The sequence below is a fragment of the Pyxicephalus adspersus genome, chromosome 6 (genome assembly GCF_032062135.1).
Source record: "Pyxicephalus adspersus chromosome 6, UCB_Pads_2.0, whole genome shotgun sequence".
NCBI lineage: Eukaryota > Metazoa > Chordata > Amphibia > Anura > Pyxicephalidae > Pyxicephalus > Pyxicephalus adspersus.
Window position 1 is genome coordinate 8,709,645 of NC_092863.1, and position 11,856 is coordinate 8,721,500.

The window sequence follows — 11,856 nt, forward strand, 5'->3', positions numbered from 1 at the left end:
GCTGCGTAATATGTTGGCGCTATATAAATCCTGTTTAATAATAATAATAATAATAATAATAAGGGGAGCAGTTGGCACTTGATGCAACAAATATGGGGCAATAAAATCTTTACACTGCCAGGTCAGCAGAGCAGAAAGGTGAAGATAAGACCACTGACATTTAAGGTCAGGTTGAAGCCTTTCATTCATACATGGGCAGAGACAATCACACACAGGCATCACCTTTTACCTCCAGGCTAAAGGTGAAATCCAAAAGATCAACTGCTCAAAAGAAGAAGCAAAGTGTATTTATGTGACAATTCCAAGGGGAAGTTAACCCATAACAACTAATTCACAAATTCAATGCTAAAATAAATCAGTGGGATAAAATTTGATTTTCCACTAGAGTTAACTTCTCCTTAAAGAATATTTTGGGGTAATTGGTGGAGATGTCCCCAGCATGGTCTGGTGGCCTCAGTATTAAGTTCTAGTCCCAGGAACTTGGGCAATAACACAAAAAAAAAAAACAATAATACTACTTTGTCTTATCAGCATGACTATAAAACACATGAATTCAGTCTATTATTAATAGAAAAGAAGGTATTTCCCAGCTGTAATCTCTACAACCCCTGAACTCAATCGTGGAACCCAGTGACATCACTATTCAATTCCTATTACAAGGCAGCAGACCTATGTGGGCAACCTAACAATTTCTCACTTCCTAAACAAACATGTATTTAGTAAAACTTAAAGCAAATCAGAACTCCCGATTATGTCCTAAAACTTTGGGACAAGCAAAGCCCATTCTCTTCACCTTCCATCACCACCACATTATTACAAATGAGACACAAAGTGCAGGAAGGAAAGCTCCTAATGCGCAATTAGAACAATGGTTTCTTTGGTTCCTGAGTTAGGCATTCTTAGCGTCAAAATGTTTATTTTATCTATGTATGGCAAGTATAGGGAAACCTTAAAGGCTGGTGTTTTGTGACTGTAAACTGTGTGGTATGTGGCAAGCATAGACAAAACTAGAGCTAAGTGGGATTGCTGTCTATAGAGCCTCCCTGTAATCATGGGTCATCATTGCTCTGCATTTATGTGATCCATAGGATGAATGTTCTAATGTGATCCACCTATGGTATGGTGACTACAATAGAAAGGAAGGGTTTCTTGACACTCAGTAAGCATACATAGGACCTCAGCCGTACATATCAAAAATTGCCATCTTGAAATTCTTCATCATGGTACATCCTCACGTCTCAAGGACTTCCCCACTGGTTAATGAAGCCACCCATCACAAGACCAGTTGCGAGAATTGGAGGGTGATAGGAGGCAGGGTCAAGTACAAATTCGGGAATAAAGTCGCTGAATAGTGACCCTATTTTCAGGAGCTCTGAAAAAAGCCCAAGTGAACCTAACAGGGCACGTTTGCTTTAATACACTAAAACAAGTTTTCTAATAACATTTTTTCAAGTCCTCTGGGTACTTACTCTCCAGTTAGAGAAGTATTTTACTGGTTTTAAACTTATCACAGGTACACTTTAAAGGCGAATCTGATATTTCAGTGTTAGGTGGATGCTCTAAAATTTAACTCCTGCCAATTTCTTGGATGTCTCTGAGAGTTTATTGGTGGGATCTCTATGCTGATGTCCTAGGTTTACAAAACGTCTGTGTCCCGTATAAGGGGTTACAATTATTCTTTAGTTCTTAGGTCTGTACAACTGTTGTGCCACATTATGAGGGGCTCCCATTATCTCTGCATTGAATTCCAACGTTGTACACCTGCTCCATACCGTCTGGATTTTCTATTTATTTTATGTTATGGAAACATATGTTATGGGTATGAAATGTTGCATAAAGACCCACAAATTCATAGTGACCATGGGAGAACTCATTGCTGAATTATCAAGTCACGAAAAGACACAACCCACCACCCTCAATCTACAACTATACCATCACTTATACCAGCCCTTACAGACATGAGAAACAAACTGGTTTATTTTGTCACAGAATGAAAAAGTTTTACATTCCACAATCTACAATTCTCCAGCAGTTTGGCAGTAAAATGAGTTACACTTCACCGGAATTTCTTTTCTGTCTAGAGTAAAACAAGCATTCTAAGCTCTAAATTCAAAAGCTGCGACACATCACACAATGTGATAATGTTTCCCTTTCCTCTTTCATACAATAAATGAAATGATAATACTTATAAATAAAATAAGTTACCTGTGTTTCTTCACTCCATTCTCCTGGAGACTTCGCTCCTCATCGGGAGTCATGCTCTGGTTGGTGAGGGTCATGTCGGCAAGTCGCTGGTTGGTGTCGGCAAATTCTGCCGAGGAATTGTCTGAGTCTGTGCCTGTTGGGGAGAGGATGGAAAGTGTGACGTTCAGATGTCACTGAACTCTGATCTCCTCGGAGGAAGCAGAAAGTCAGCCTATTTGTGTTTTTTTTTCACAAGCCTCAGGGATATTGTGCAAGAAACAGTGACACAACGCCCTGGCACATTACAACTTCAGCCTTCATATGTCGTGTACATATTTTTACAGGTACAACAAACACATTCCTTTTATAATGATAAATGCTGATAAGACTCTGGCAAAGTTACCTTAATATGCAGGGAAAATGCACAATATAAAGGTTAATACCATGATACTGTAATGTGTTTACAGTGCTGGATGCGTTAAATTATGTATGATTGGCACACATACCATTCTGATATTTAACATTACATTTGACAAACATATTCGGTACGCCAAATTAAATCTAATCTAAGTTCGTTTAACCCACAGTAAAAACATTAAAGCAGAACTCCAACTAAAATGAAGTATAAAGTACATTAATCATGCCATACTGCGACAAGGAGTGTTGAAACTTTCACTTGATACCCATCTTTAGACATTTCAGTGCAGGAAAATATCCTATTATAATATCAATGAAAAAGAATCAGTAAATAATTATTAATGAAGTTTGACAAAAGTTTTAAGTGTGGAAAAATCATATAATTTTTTCTTTTTATTAAAGCAGAGTCACGTCATTGGGTGGAAAAAAAAGGCATGAAACTCTTATGTTTTGTAATATTTTATAAAGCCACTGTGTGACCCAAAAACAGAACTTTTTGACATAGAAAAGCCAGATTTGGATTGCCCTCGTCTGAATTACTATTGGCCAATCAGTGCAACTGAGTGCTCCGATAATAAATAATGAAGAGCAGTGTCAAGCATGCCAAATCAAAGGGAAAAAAAATATTTTTTGGTAATGGATCTAATAAAGGGTATAGTAAGATCAATGCAAGCCATACTCAGGATTTAATTGACCATCCTTATTACGTCAGTTTAGAACAGTGATATTTGAACACCACTACATAAAAGTCCATCTGTAGGTCCATTATCCAATCACATTTAATATATCAGCGTAAGGATCCTGTCTATTACAAGGGCCATTTGGTTTCTTCTTAAGATAAAATAAAGGTTAAATGTAAATTGAGAGTGCTGCAATATTTCTTGAACAACAACCACAACTTATTGTATAATTCTGCTTCTTGGTGGAGTTCTGTTCATGTAAGACAAAGCAAAATGCTTTACCCTAATTCCGTGTCCTAAGCAGCATATGATTACCTTTGGTTAGCATTCTTGTCACTCTGTTTAGTGTCGGGAGACTAATGTGGTAGTTCTTGGAAGAGATGAACGTGTGAAAGTGTCTCATGGTCAGTCCCCTGTCCTGTGTAACCTATGAATGGAGCAAGTTTACCCAGGACTACCCTTTTGCTCATGGAGTAACAGGTAAGTGAAAGGAAACTATGGGTGGCTGGAAAAGAAGTTAAAGTGAATGCCTTGCTTTGTATCACAAAGCAGAAGTTCAGTTATGTAACTGTGGGATGAAGAACAAACCACAACTGACAGACGTACCACATATTCTATTCCCATATGACTTTCTGGAATGTTTGGTTCTTTCACTGTGTTATGAATACTGAGGTTACTATCAGACATTGACACTGAACATTGAAATATGTTTGTGAAAAGTCGGCTGGCAATTCCACAACAAACATTTTAGTGCCAATTCAGATTTTTACCAGTTATGATAAGATGTACAGAGACAAAAGATGGACTTTATAATACCAGTCAATGTACAAGCACAGAATGTAAAGTGATAAGACAGATAACAGTATAGTCGGAATTACAGAAAGATGATAATACAGTCTCAGGTATTCCCAGGATAAATCTGCTCCCAGGCTTTATGAATTCATAATCCAGGCTTGCAGAACTCATTAATGGGTGTTGTTACTACTGATTATAAACTGATGATATACCTGTAATATTGCACAATGTTCCTTTTGCATGGGATTGACCCTTAAACAGGGATTTTAGCCAAAACTGATATTTTAGTGACTTTTTTTTAACCCCTGTGGACTTTGGCACAGACGGATCTCTAAACCCAAGTTTCTATCATCATTACTATCATAAAGGGATCTTGTTGGGATAAATATTGAAAGAATACATCAAGAAAAGCAAAACTGCCCTGCTGTAATATGAAAATAAACTTTTATGGTGGAGGTAGGGATGGCAGATTGTTAGGCGAAGGTCGTACTTCAGCAATGCCTTAGATATTTTTCTAAAATATCACTTTAGTTTTAAATACCTTCAACAATCCTCAGACACCTAATAATCATTTGCATTCAGGTTAAGCAAAAATTTCACATTTAAAAGATTCACTCATAATGGTCAGCTGTGCAAACTTGAGGAGAATAGCCATGATGGAAAAAGAATACCATAAACAGAATGCGCACACTAAAAGTTAACTAAGGCTACAATGTGATCTTGCCAAGCTTGCAAACTCTGTATATATCCAGAGGCAATTTGGAACATAAACTAGGATGCAAATGTATTTACGTCCTAAAAGAAGGTTCTTGCTACAGTAAAAAATAAAATAATAGCTCTATACCTCTATTGCCACCCAGAGGGTGGGACTGACCAGGAAACAGAGAAGAATGACCAGGAGGAGGAGCAGGAATCTGAATAGCTATTAAAAGCTTGCTGAAAAACCTATTAATCTAATACCTGTAGGAGTGTGGGGATGCCGACATCCTCCATTGCACTCTGTGATTTATTCTCTGATCCCTAGGACCCAGTAATGCTAAAGGGGCTGGCAGAAAGAACAACAGGGGCTGGCAGAAAGAACAACAGGGGCTGGCAGAAAGAATGAAGTAGGGGACCAGATAACCAACACCACCAAAAGTACACTGAATGGTAAAGACTCTTTAGGAGGAAAATCTCTGGAATACAGTAGGCAATGAGATTTTTTTCTGTTTTTGAAAGAGCAACAGATTTGGTTTACATAGATTTTCATAACAAATTAATGAGCTTACTAATGCAGTATTTTTTTAGTATTAGTTTTTTTTTTACCGCACTTTTCAGTAAATGCAGTACCAGGTTCTGATGCCAGAGGATGAATAGGCCTTGCAGATCTATAAGCATTTACACAGAGACTATTTCACAACTTGCAAAATAAACCAATAAAATATTAAACAGCAAAAGTCTGGAAAAAGCTTGGTGCTGATAAAAGTACCAATACCCAAAGCCAAAAGGTCTTTCTGGGGCAGCGCTGCACCAAAGTACGCATAAATTCTAACAATTCTTTGGTCGTCCCTGGAAATGTACTTTGCTTTTCAGGTGATGAGAATATTATTCGGGGACAGAGATCCACGCTTAAAATTCTTTTGGCAGATGCTAAATAGTTGTTTTACGTATTCATTTATTACCTGTTTTGCATTTTCTGACAAGAGCTGCGAGTGTTGTACTTTATTCTGAATATTCAGAGCTTGTTAAAGTAAAAGGATGACTGCATTTGGTATGCTGTAGATCATTTCTACAAATTCTCACAGACTATGGAGGGAGAGCTGGGCTAGAAGCATGAAATATGAGCTAGGACATGAGATTAGAAATGATGAGAAAAAAGGAAGCTCCACAGGTATAATGCATTTTATATTATGAATATATTAAATTATTTTTCAGCAGAAGATTAAAGAGAATCTCAGAACTATTTAAAAACTAATGTATTGTTTGAGAAAATAAAATAACATTTTTAAAAGTATAAGTTTATTAAGTTTATAAGTGTGTCTAAGCATTAAAACTTTTTTTAAAAGAAATAGGCAAGAATCCCTGTAATATGCTGTCCGTGTCAATGCCAGGGAGATTCACTCTCTCTGTTTGTCCTGGTGACAACAGTCACTAAGTGATAGGAAAATCCAAACGAGTTGTCACCAGAAGAATACATTTTTTCAATGACGACAATGGAGAGATTTCTCTACTTTCTGTTTTGTCCATAGTAATAGACAAATGATACAAAAAATGTCAGTGGTCCATGGGAGCACAGCGGGATGCCTCTCACTCACTCTCCCCCCTCCCTTCTCCATAGAACAGAACTGCTGCTGTGTGTACAGCGCTCGTTCATTCATCTGTCACTAAAAATAACCCCCCCACCCCAAAAAGAAACACACAAAAAAGTTGGACATGCCTGTGCATTTTATTATATTTAAACACTTTACCTGCCTGTTCAGTACCTGGGACACATTTTTACCACCTCTCCGCTATATCACACTGACCGATAGGGGATGGTTTGTGCAGAAAATGGAATACCATTACTAAGTGTAATGGTGATAGCTCCATTCATTTTGTACATTTCTGATTTTCTTCTGCCACCACAGCAGTTTAGCTCAATCCTTAAATCCTAATCTCAACAAGAAATCACAGGAAGCCTAATAAATTGATGGCAGAGGTTAAATAGTACCCCAATATCTATTATATTGCAGTAATATGAGGAGCACTTCACAAACTAAGACAGTGATTCATTGAGTTGGAGCACAACCCGGGGGAAAATGAAATATTTATTCAAAGGGCTTTTACCTTTAGATAATATATAAAGTTGTAGCGTCAAAGCTAATGGCAGTGTAAAAGTGTTAAGGAAGCCTGATCACACATACAGCATGCGTGACATAAACCGTATATTTAAAATGTTTAATCCTGTTATTAAATAATACAAGGAAAATAAAATGTTTTTTTTTTTTTTAGTTGTGTTTTGAAGTTGATCCTTTTTTAATTTATTGTTTTTTTTTTCACTATTTCACAAGTAAACATGTAATAAATAATAAAGAATATTCAAAGCAATATGGGTGAGCCTAAAGTGGAACTAAACTCTGTGATCAGTCAGGTCCTTTAAGGCAGAAGGGACAGGCGATATCTATTCTGCAATAAAATAACCTTTCCTGCCCAATCAGTTCTTTTTAAATGCACTCCCCTGTTCTGTTGTGGGTGCCGCCATCTTCTTTTTCTCCAGGTTCTGATCTTTGACCATCTTTATTGACCGGACTGGGATGTCATACAGTTAGGTCCATAAATATCTGGACAAGGACAACTTTTTTCTAATTTTGGTTCTGTACATTACCACAATAAATTTTAAATGAAATAACTCAGATGCGGTTGAACTGCAGACTTTCAGCTTTAATTCAGTGGGTTGAACAAAAAGATTCTATAAAAAAGTGAAAACTACAGCCTTCTTTTTAACACAACCACTTCATTTCAGGGGCTCAAAAGTATTTGGACAAATTAAAAAGCAAAAAATAAAATGTTCATTTCTAATACTTGGCTGAAAACCCTTTGCTGGCAATGACAGCCTGTAGTCTTGAACTCATGGACATCACCAGATGCCGGGTTTCCTCCTTTTTATTGCTCTGCCAGGCATTTACTGCTGCGGCTTTCAGTTGCTGTTTGTTTGTGGGCCATTCTGTCCGAAGTTTAGTCTTCAACAAGTGAAATGCATGCTCAATTGGGTTCAGATCAGGTGACTGACTTCTTTGCTTTAAAAAAAACTCCTGGGTTGCTTTGGCTGTATGTTTTGGGTCATTGTCCATCTGTATTATGAAACGCCTTCCAATCAATGTGACTGCATTTAGCTGGATCTGAGCAGACAGTATGTCTCTGAACACCTCAGAATTCATTCGACTGCTTCTGTGTCACATCATGGATAAACACTAGTGTCCCAGTGCCATGGCAGCCATGCACCCCCAAGCCATCACACTGCCTCCGCCATGTTTTACAGATGTGGTATGCTTTGCATCATGAGTTGTTACACGCCTTCTCCATACTTTTTTCTTGCCATCATTCTGGTAAAGGTTGATCTTAGTTTCATCTGTCCGAAGAATGTTTTTACAGAACTGTGCTGGCTTTTTTAGATGTTTTTGATCAAAGTCCAATCCAGCGTTTCTATTCTTGAGGCTTATGAGTGGCTTGCACCTTGCAGTGCACCCTCTGTATTTACTTTCATGCAGTCTTCTCTTTATGGTAGACTTGGATATCAATACGCCTACTTCCTGGAAAGTGTTGTTCACTTGGTTGGCTGTTGTGAAGGGGTTTCACCATGGAAATGATTCTGCCATCATCCACCACTGTTGTCTTCCATGGACGTCCAGGTCTTTTGGCGTTGCTGAGTTCACCAGTGATTTGTTTCTTTCTCATGATGTACCATACAAGCACTCCCCTCAAATCAACTCCAAGCCTTTTATCTGCTCTATTGATAATGACATAAGGAAAGAAATTGCTCACACCAGCTCATGAAATAGCCTTTGAGTCAATTGTCCAATTACTTTTGAGCTCCTGAAATGAAGTGATTGTGTAAAAAAAACGCTTTAGTTCCTCACATTTTTATGCAATCTTTTTGTTCAACCCACTGAATTAAAGCTGAAAGTCTGCAGGTCAACTGCATCTGAGCGGTTTCATTTAAAATTAATTGTAGTAATGTACAGAACCAAAATTAGAAAAAAGTTATCTCTGTCCAAATATTTATGGACCTAACTGTAACTCCCGCGTAAGAGAGACAGGCAGGTAAGTGTGATTTATTTCAGAAGGTGATGTAGATGAACCTAATTGCAATATTTTTTTGGCAGAACTGTGGTTCTCCTTCAAGAGACAGCAAAGCCAGCAAAACCAGGAAACAAAGTCCGTGGATGTAATTATCAAATATGGCTCCTGACATGTATGCATATATTGGATTTAAAATACACACAGGAACAAAGTTTTTTAAAAAAAAATCACCAATAGGAGATCAGTCAGCTGCTCACTTTTATGTGTATATAAAGGAGTGACCATAGATAGACAAATATACTCAGATTAGACACCTCTACTTAAAGAGGAATTAAACCTGCCATCTTTACCCTTCTTGAATACAATCTTTGGCCATAATAATTGTCGGCATTACGGGCCGAGTTGCTCATTCCAAGAACATGGAATAGAGGCCGGGATTCCTGGCAACCAGTTGACAATTTCCTGGATCAGGTAGAAGTGAATATTGCAGAAGGGGAAATGGAATCATGAGGGGCAATGGAATTGTGGAACTTTAGTGAAGATTGGACTGTTGTATCAGGACAGGACTAGATTGCTGATAGTGTCAGAAGTATGATGCTTGAGACTTTACTTTATAGGGAGAAGAAGTGGCCCACTTCTAGAGAGATCTAAGTAGCAAATACACTTTACTACTATTTAGCCCCCAAAAAAGTCTCTATATGGGAAAACATAAGCTTGAAATTTACCTGTAACGGCATCAAAAAACTCCTCCTCGCTGTTCATTCTGTTCTGCTAAATCTTCACCTGACCGGAACAATCACTGCATCTTCTTGAATCTCAGCAATCCAGCTGGGTGATATCTGGGAATGTTCCCTCCTAAATTCCCTGCAGGAGATTAAAAAAAAAAGTTTTATTTCAATACTTAACTCCTATCAATGCACCAAACTGATTTAAACATTTTCTGATCTTTTTTCTGTCAATTTATTTTTATTTCAGCCCAGAAGGGGTGAAGCATGACAGAGCTATGATCCTTATCTGCTGTTTCCTCATCATCAGATCAATCCATCTTACCGCTTATGTAAAGTTTCATGTTGCCAGTTACCCAAGAGTAAAATGCAGAAACAGCAAACTAACATCCAGTTTAGATTTCATGTGATTAGATTGCTGATGGAAGTACAAATATTTTTATGCAGGGCCCTTCCTAATCTAGATAAAGGCAAGGATTCCTTTTAACTAAATCATCCTCGTCTAAACAAATTCATAATTCCATAGGGAAATGTGCAATAATGTTTAAACATGAGCGTGGCCGGAGGCAGTCTGATACCTCGCTAGCAATGATAGGGAAAATGTGCCCATCCCTGAACAAGACATCAGAGCATTAGCATCTGCAGGACCTCTTTGTGATTTCTCTATGTTCTTAAAAGCAAAAAAAGCTCAAATCACTACATAAATATTTATTGTTTTACCAGCCAATCAATTTGTGATTGTGTGCAATGTTTTTGCTGTACAGACTAACAGATAACAGGAAGAAGAATATAATTAGAGAAGACTGCATTACACGTAGGTCTGGCTGTTTACCTTTGCTCTCCTATACCAGGAGATGAGTGCTGGTAGTTCTTTTTAGTGAGAACTCAGCATTTCTCAGAACTCGTTGGGAGGAGGATAAGATTGCCACCCATATGCACCTAAGGCGAAACATTGAAAACGTGAGCATACAATTCTTTTTATTCCCTCCTCCAGAAAAGGGAGGTATATGTAAACAGCAATTCTTGCTATTTAGGTGTAAGGTCTTCTTGGTTTATCTTTCTGCATCCTTCTATGTCATCTCCCTGCCTCCAGACTGGAATCTGCATTAGCACCTCTATCCAGTAAAAAACTGACCCTGGCAATAGTAATAACCCAGAAGATATTAATATCTATATATAAGATATCAGAGGTGTGTGAATCACAAGAACGGCTGAATAAAATTACAGATCCAATGACCAATAAACAACAATTTGCTGTTTACCCATAATGGAACGATTCAGCCCATATGAAGAAAGTTTTCAACCAACTTTGTATTGCTATATTTCCCGGGTGGCGAGAAACGGCACAGACATTGCCACGATTCTCAAATTACAGCATTGCTTTTATTACCACTCTCCTAACATCCACCTTATATTAAACAGCATTTATCAACAACAAACACTGGATTAAACAAGAGAAGTATAAATGTATTGCAGTTTTTCAGCTCCCTGTTATCTTTATAATCTTAGCGTCCTAAAGCAGCCATTGCCAAGTAAACAATAGGAGACTTGGTTCACTGTCAAGAAGGACCTGGGCCTTTCAAAATTGCTAACAAGATATGCCAAATTTTACAAAGGGCACCATGAAAATGGGTCAGCAAGTGTTGTGTATACTGTAGTTTACGTATGACTTTCCCCCCTTCTTTTAGGTTTTTTTTTTTTTTTGAGAAGAGAGAGGAATGCTTAAAACCAGTAATGGTTTACGTTTTTGGCTGGCCATGCCTGTTGGAGAGATTTCCCTTCACTCCTTGTGTTGACGTAGTGGCAATGGTCACCAGGAATGTAAATTATCCTGACTCTAGAGCAGTGGTCGCCAACCAGTGGTCCGTCAGAAAATTTGTTGGTCCACAGAAAAATTTGGACATTATTTGCAATTTTTATGTTTTATTATTAATAAAACAAAAATAGTATTCTAATAAATTCTGAAAGACAATTTGTGTCTATATATTGCACTGTATTAGAGACAGAAAAACAAGGGAGGCGCAGCGTGCCGTCAATGTAGTCTCAAGTTATAGGAGGCAACCATTGCCGAGCCGTACGCTTCAGTATTGTTTTCACCATTACAACAGTCACCCCGCTCCGCCAATACCGGTTCTCATCTGATTGTTTTATTTTATTTGTTCATTTCTCAGATGTTCTTTTAGGTAAGTATGACCTTAGCTGTGTATTTTCTTTACCTGTTACCGTGTTTCCCCGATGATAAGGCACGGCCATCAAATAAGACAGCCCCCCCTTTTTAGGTAAAAATGAAAAATAAG

At 37.9% G+C, this 11,856-nt stretch overlaps 1 protein-coding gene across 2 annotated transcripts in view; it reads right to left on the reverse strand.

The window, feature by feature from the left end:
* The window catches only part of OSBPL2 (oxysterol binding protein like 2), a 74,277-nt gene that overhangs the window by 19,727 nt on the left and 42,694 nt on the right, over window positions 1-11,856 (reverse strand). Inside the window, exons 1-3 of one of the 2 annotated variants that reach the window (XM_072414454.1) lie at window positions 10,392-10,485; window positions 9,560-9,698; window positions 2,206-2,338 (exon numbers count right to left, since the gene is read on the reverse strand). In XM_072414454.1, coding sequence (XP_072270555.1) covers window positions 2,206-2,338; window positions 9,560-9,596 — 170 coding nt within the window. In that variant the 5' untranslated portion in view covers window positions 9,597-9,698; window positions 10,392-10,485. Of the gene's footprint in view, window positions 1-2,205; window positions 2,339-9,559; window positions 9,699-10,391; window positions 10,486-11,856 lie in introns of those variants that run through there. The other variant, XM_072414453.1, reaches the window with a different exon arrangement.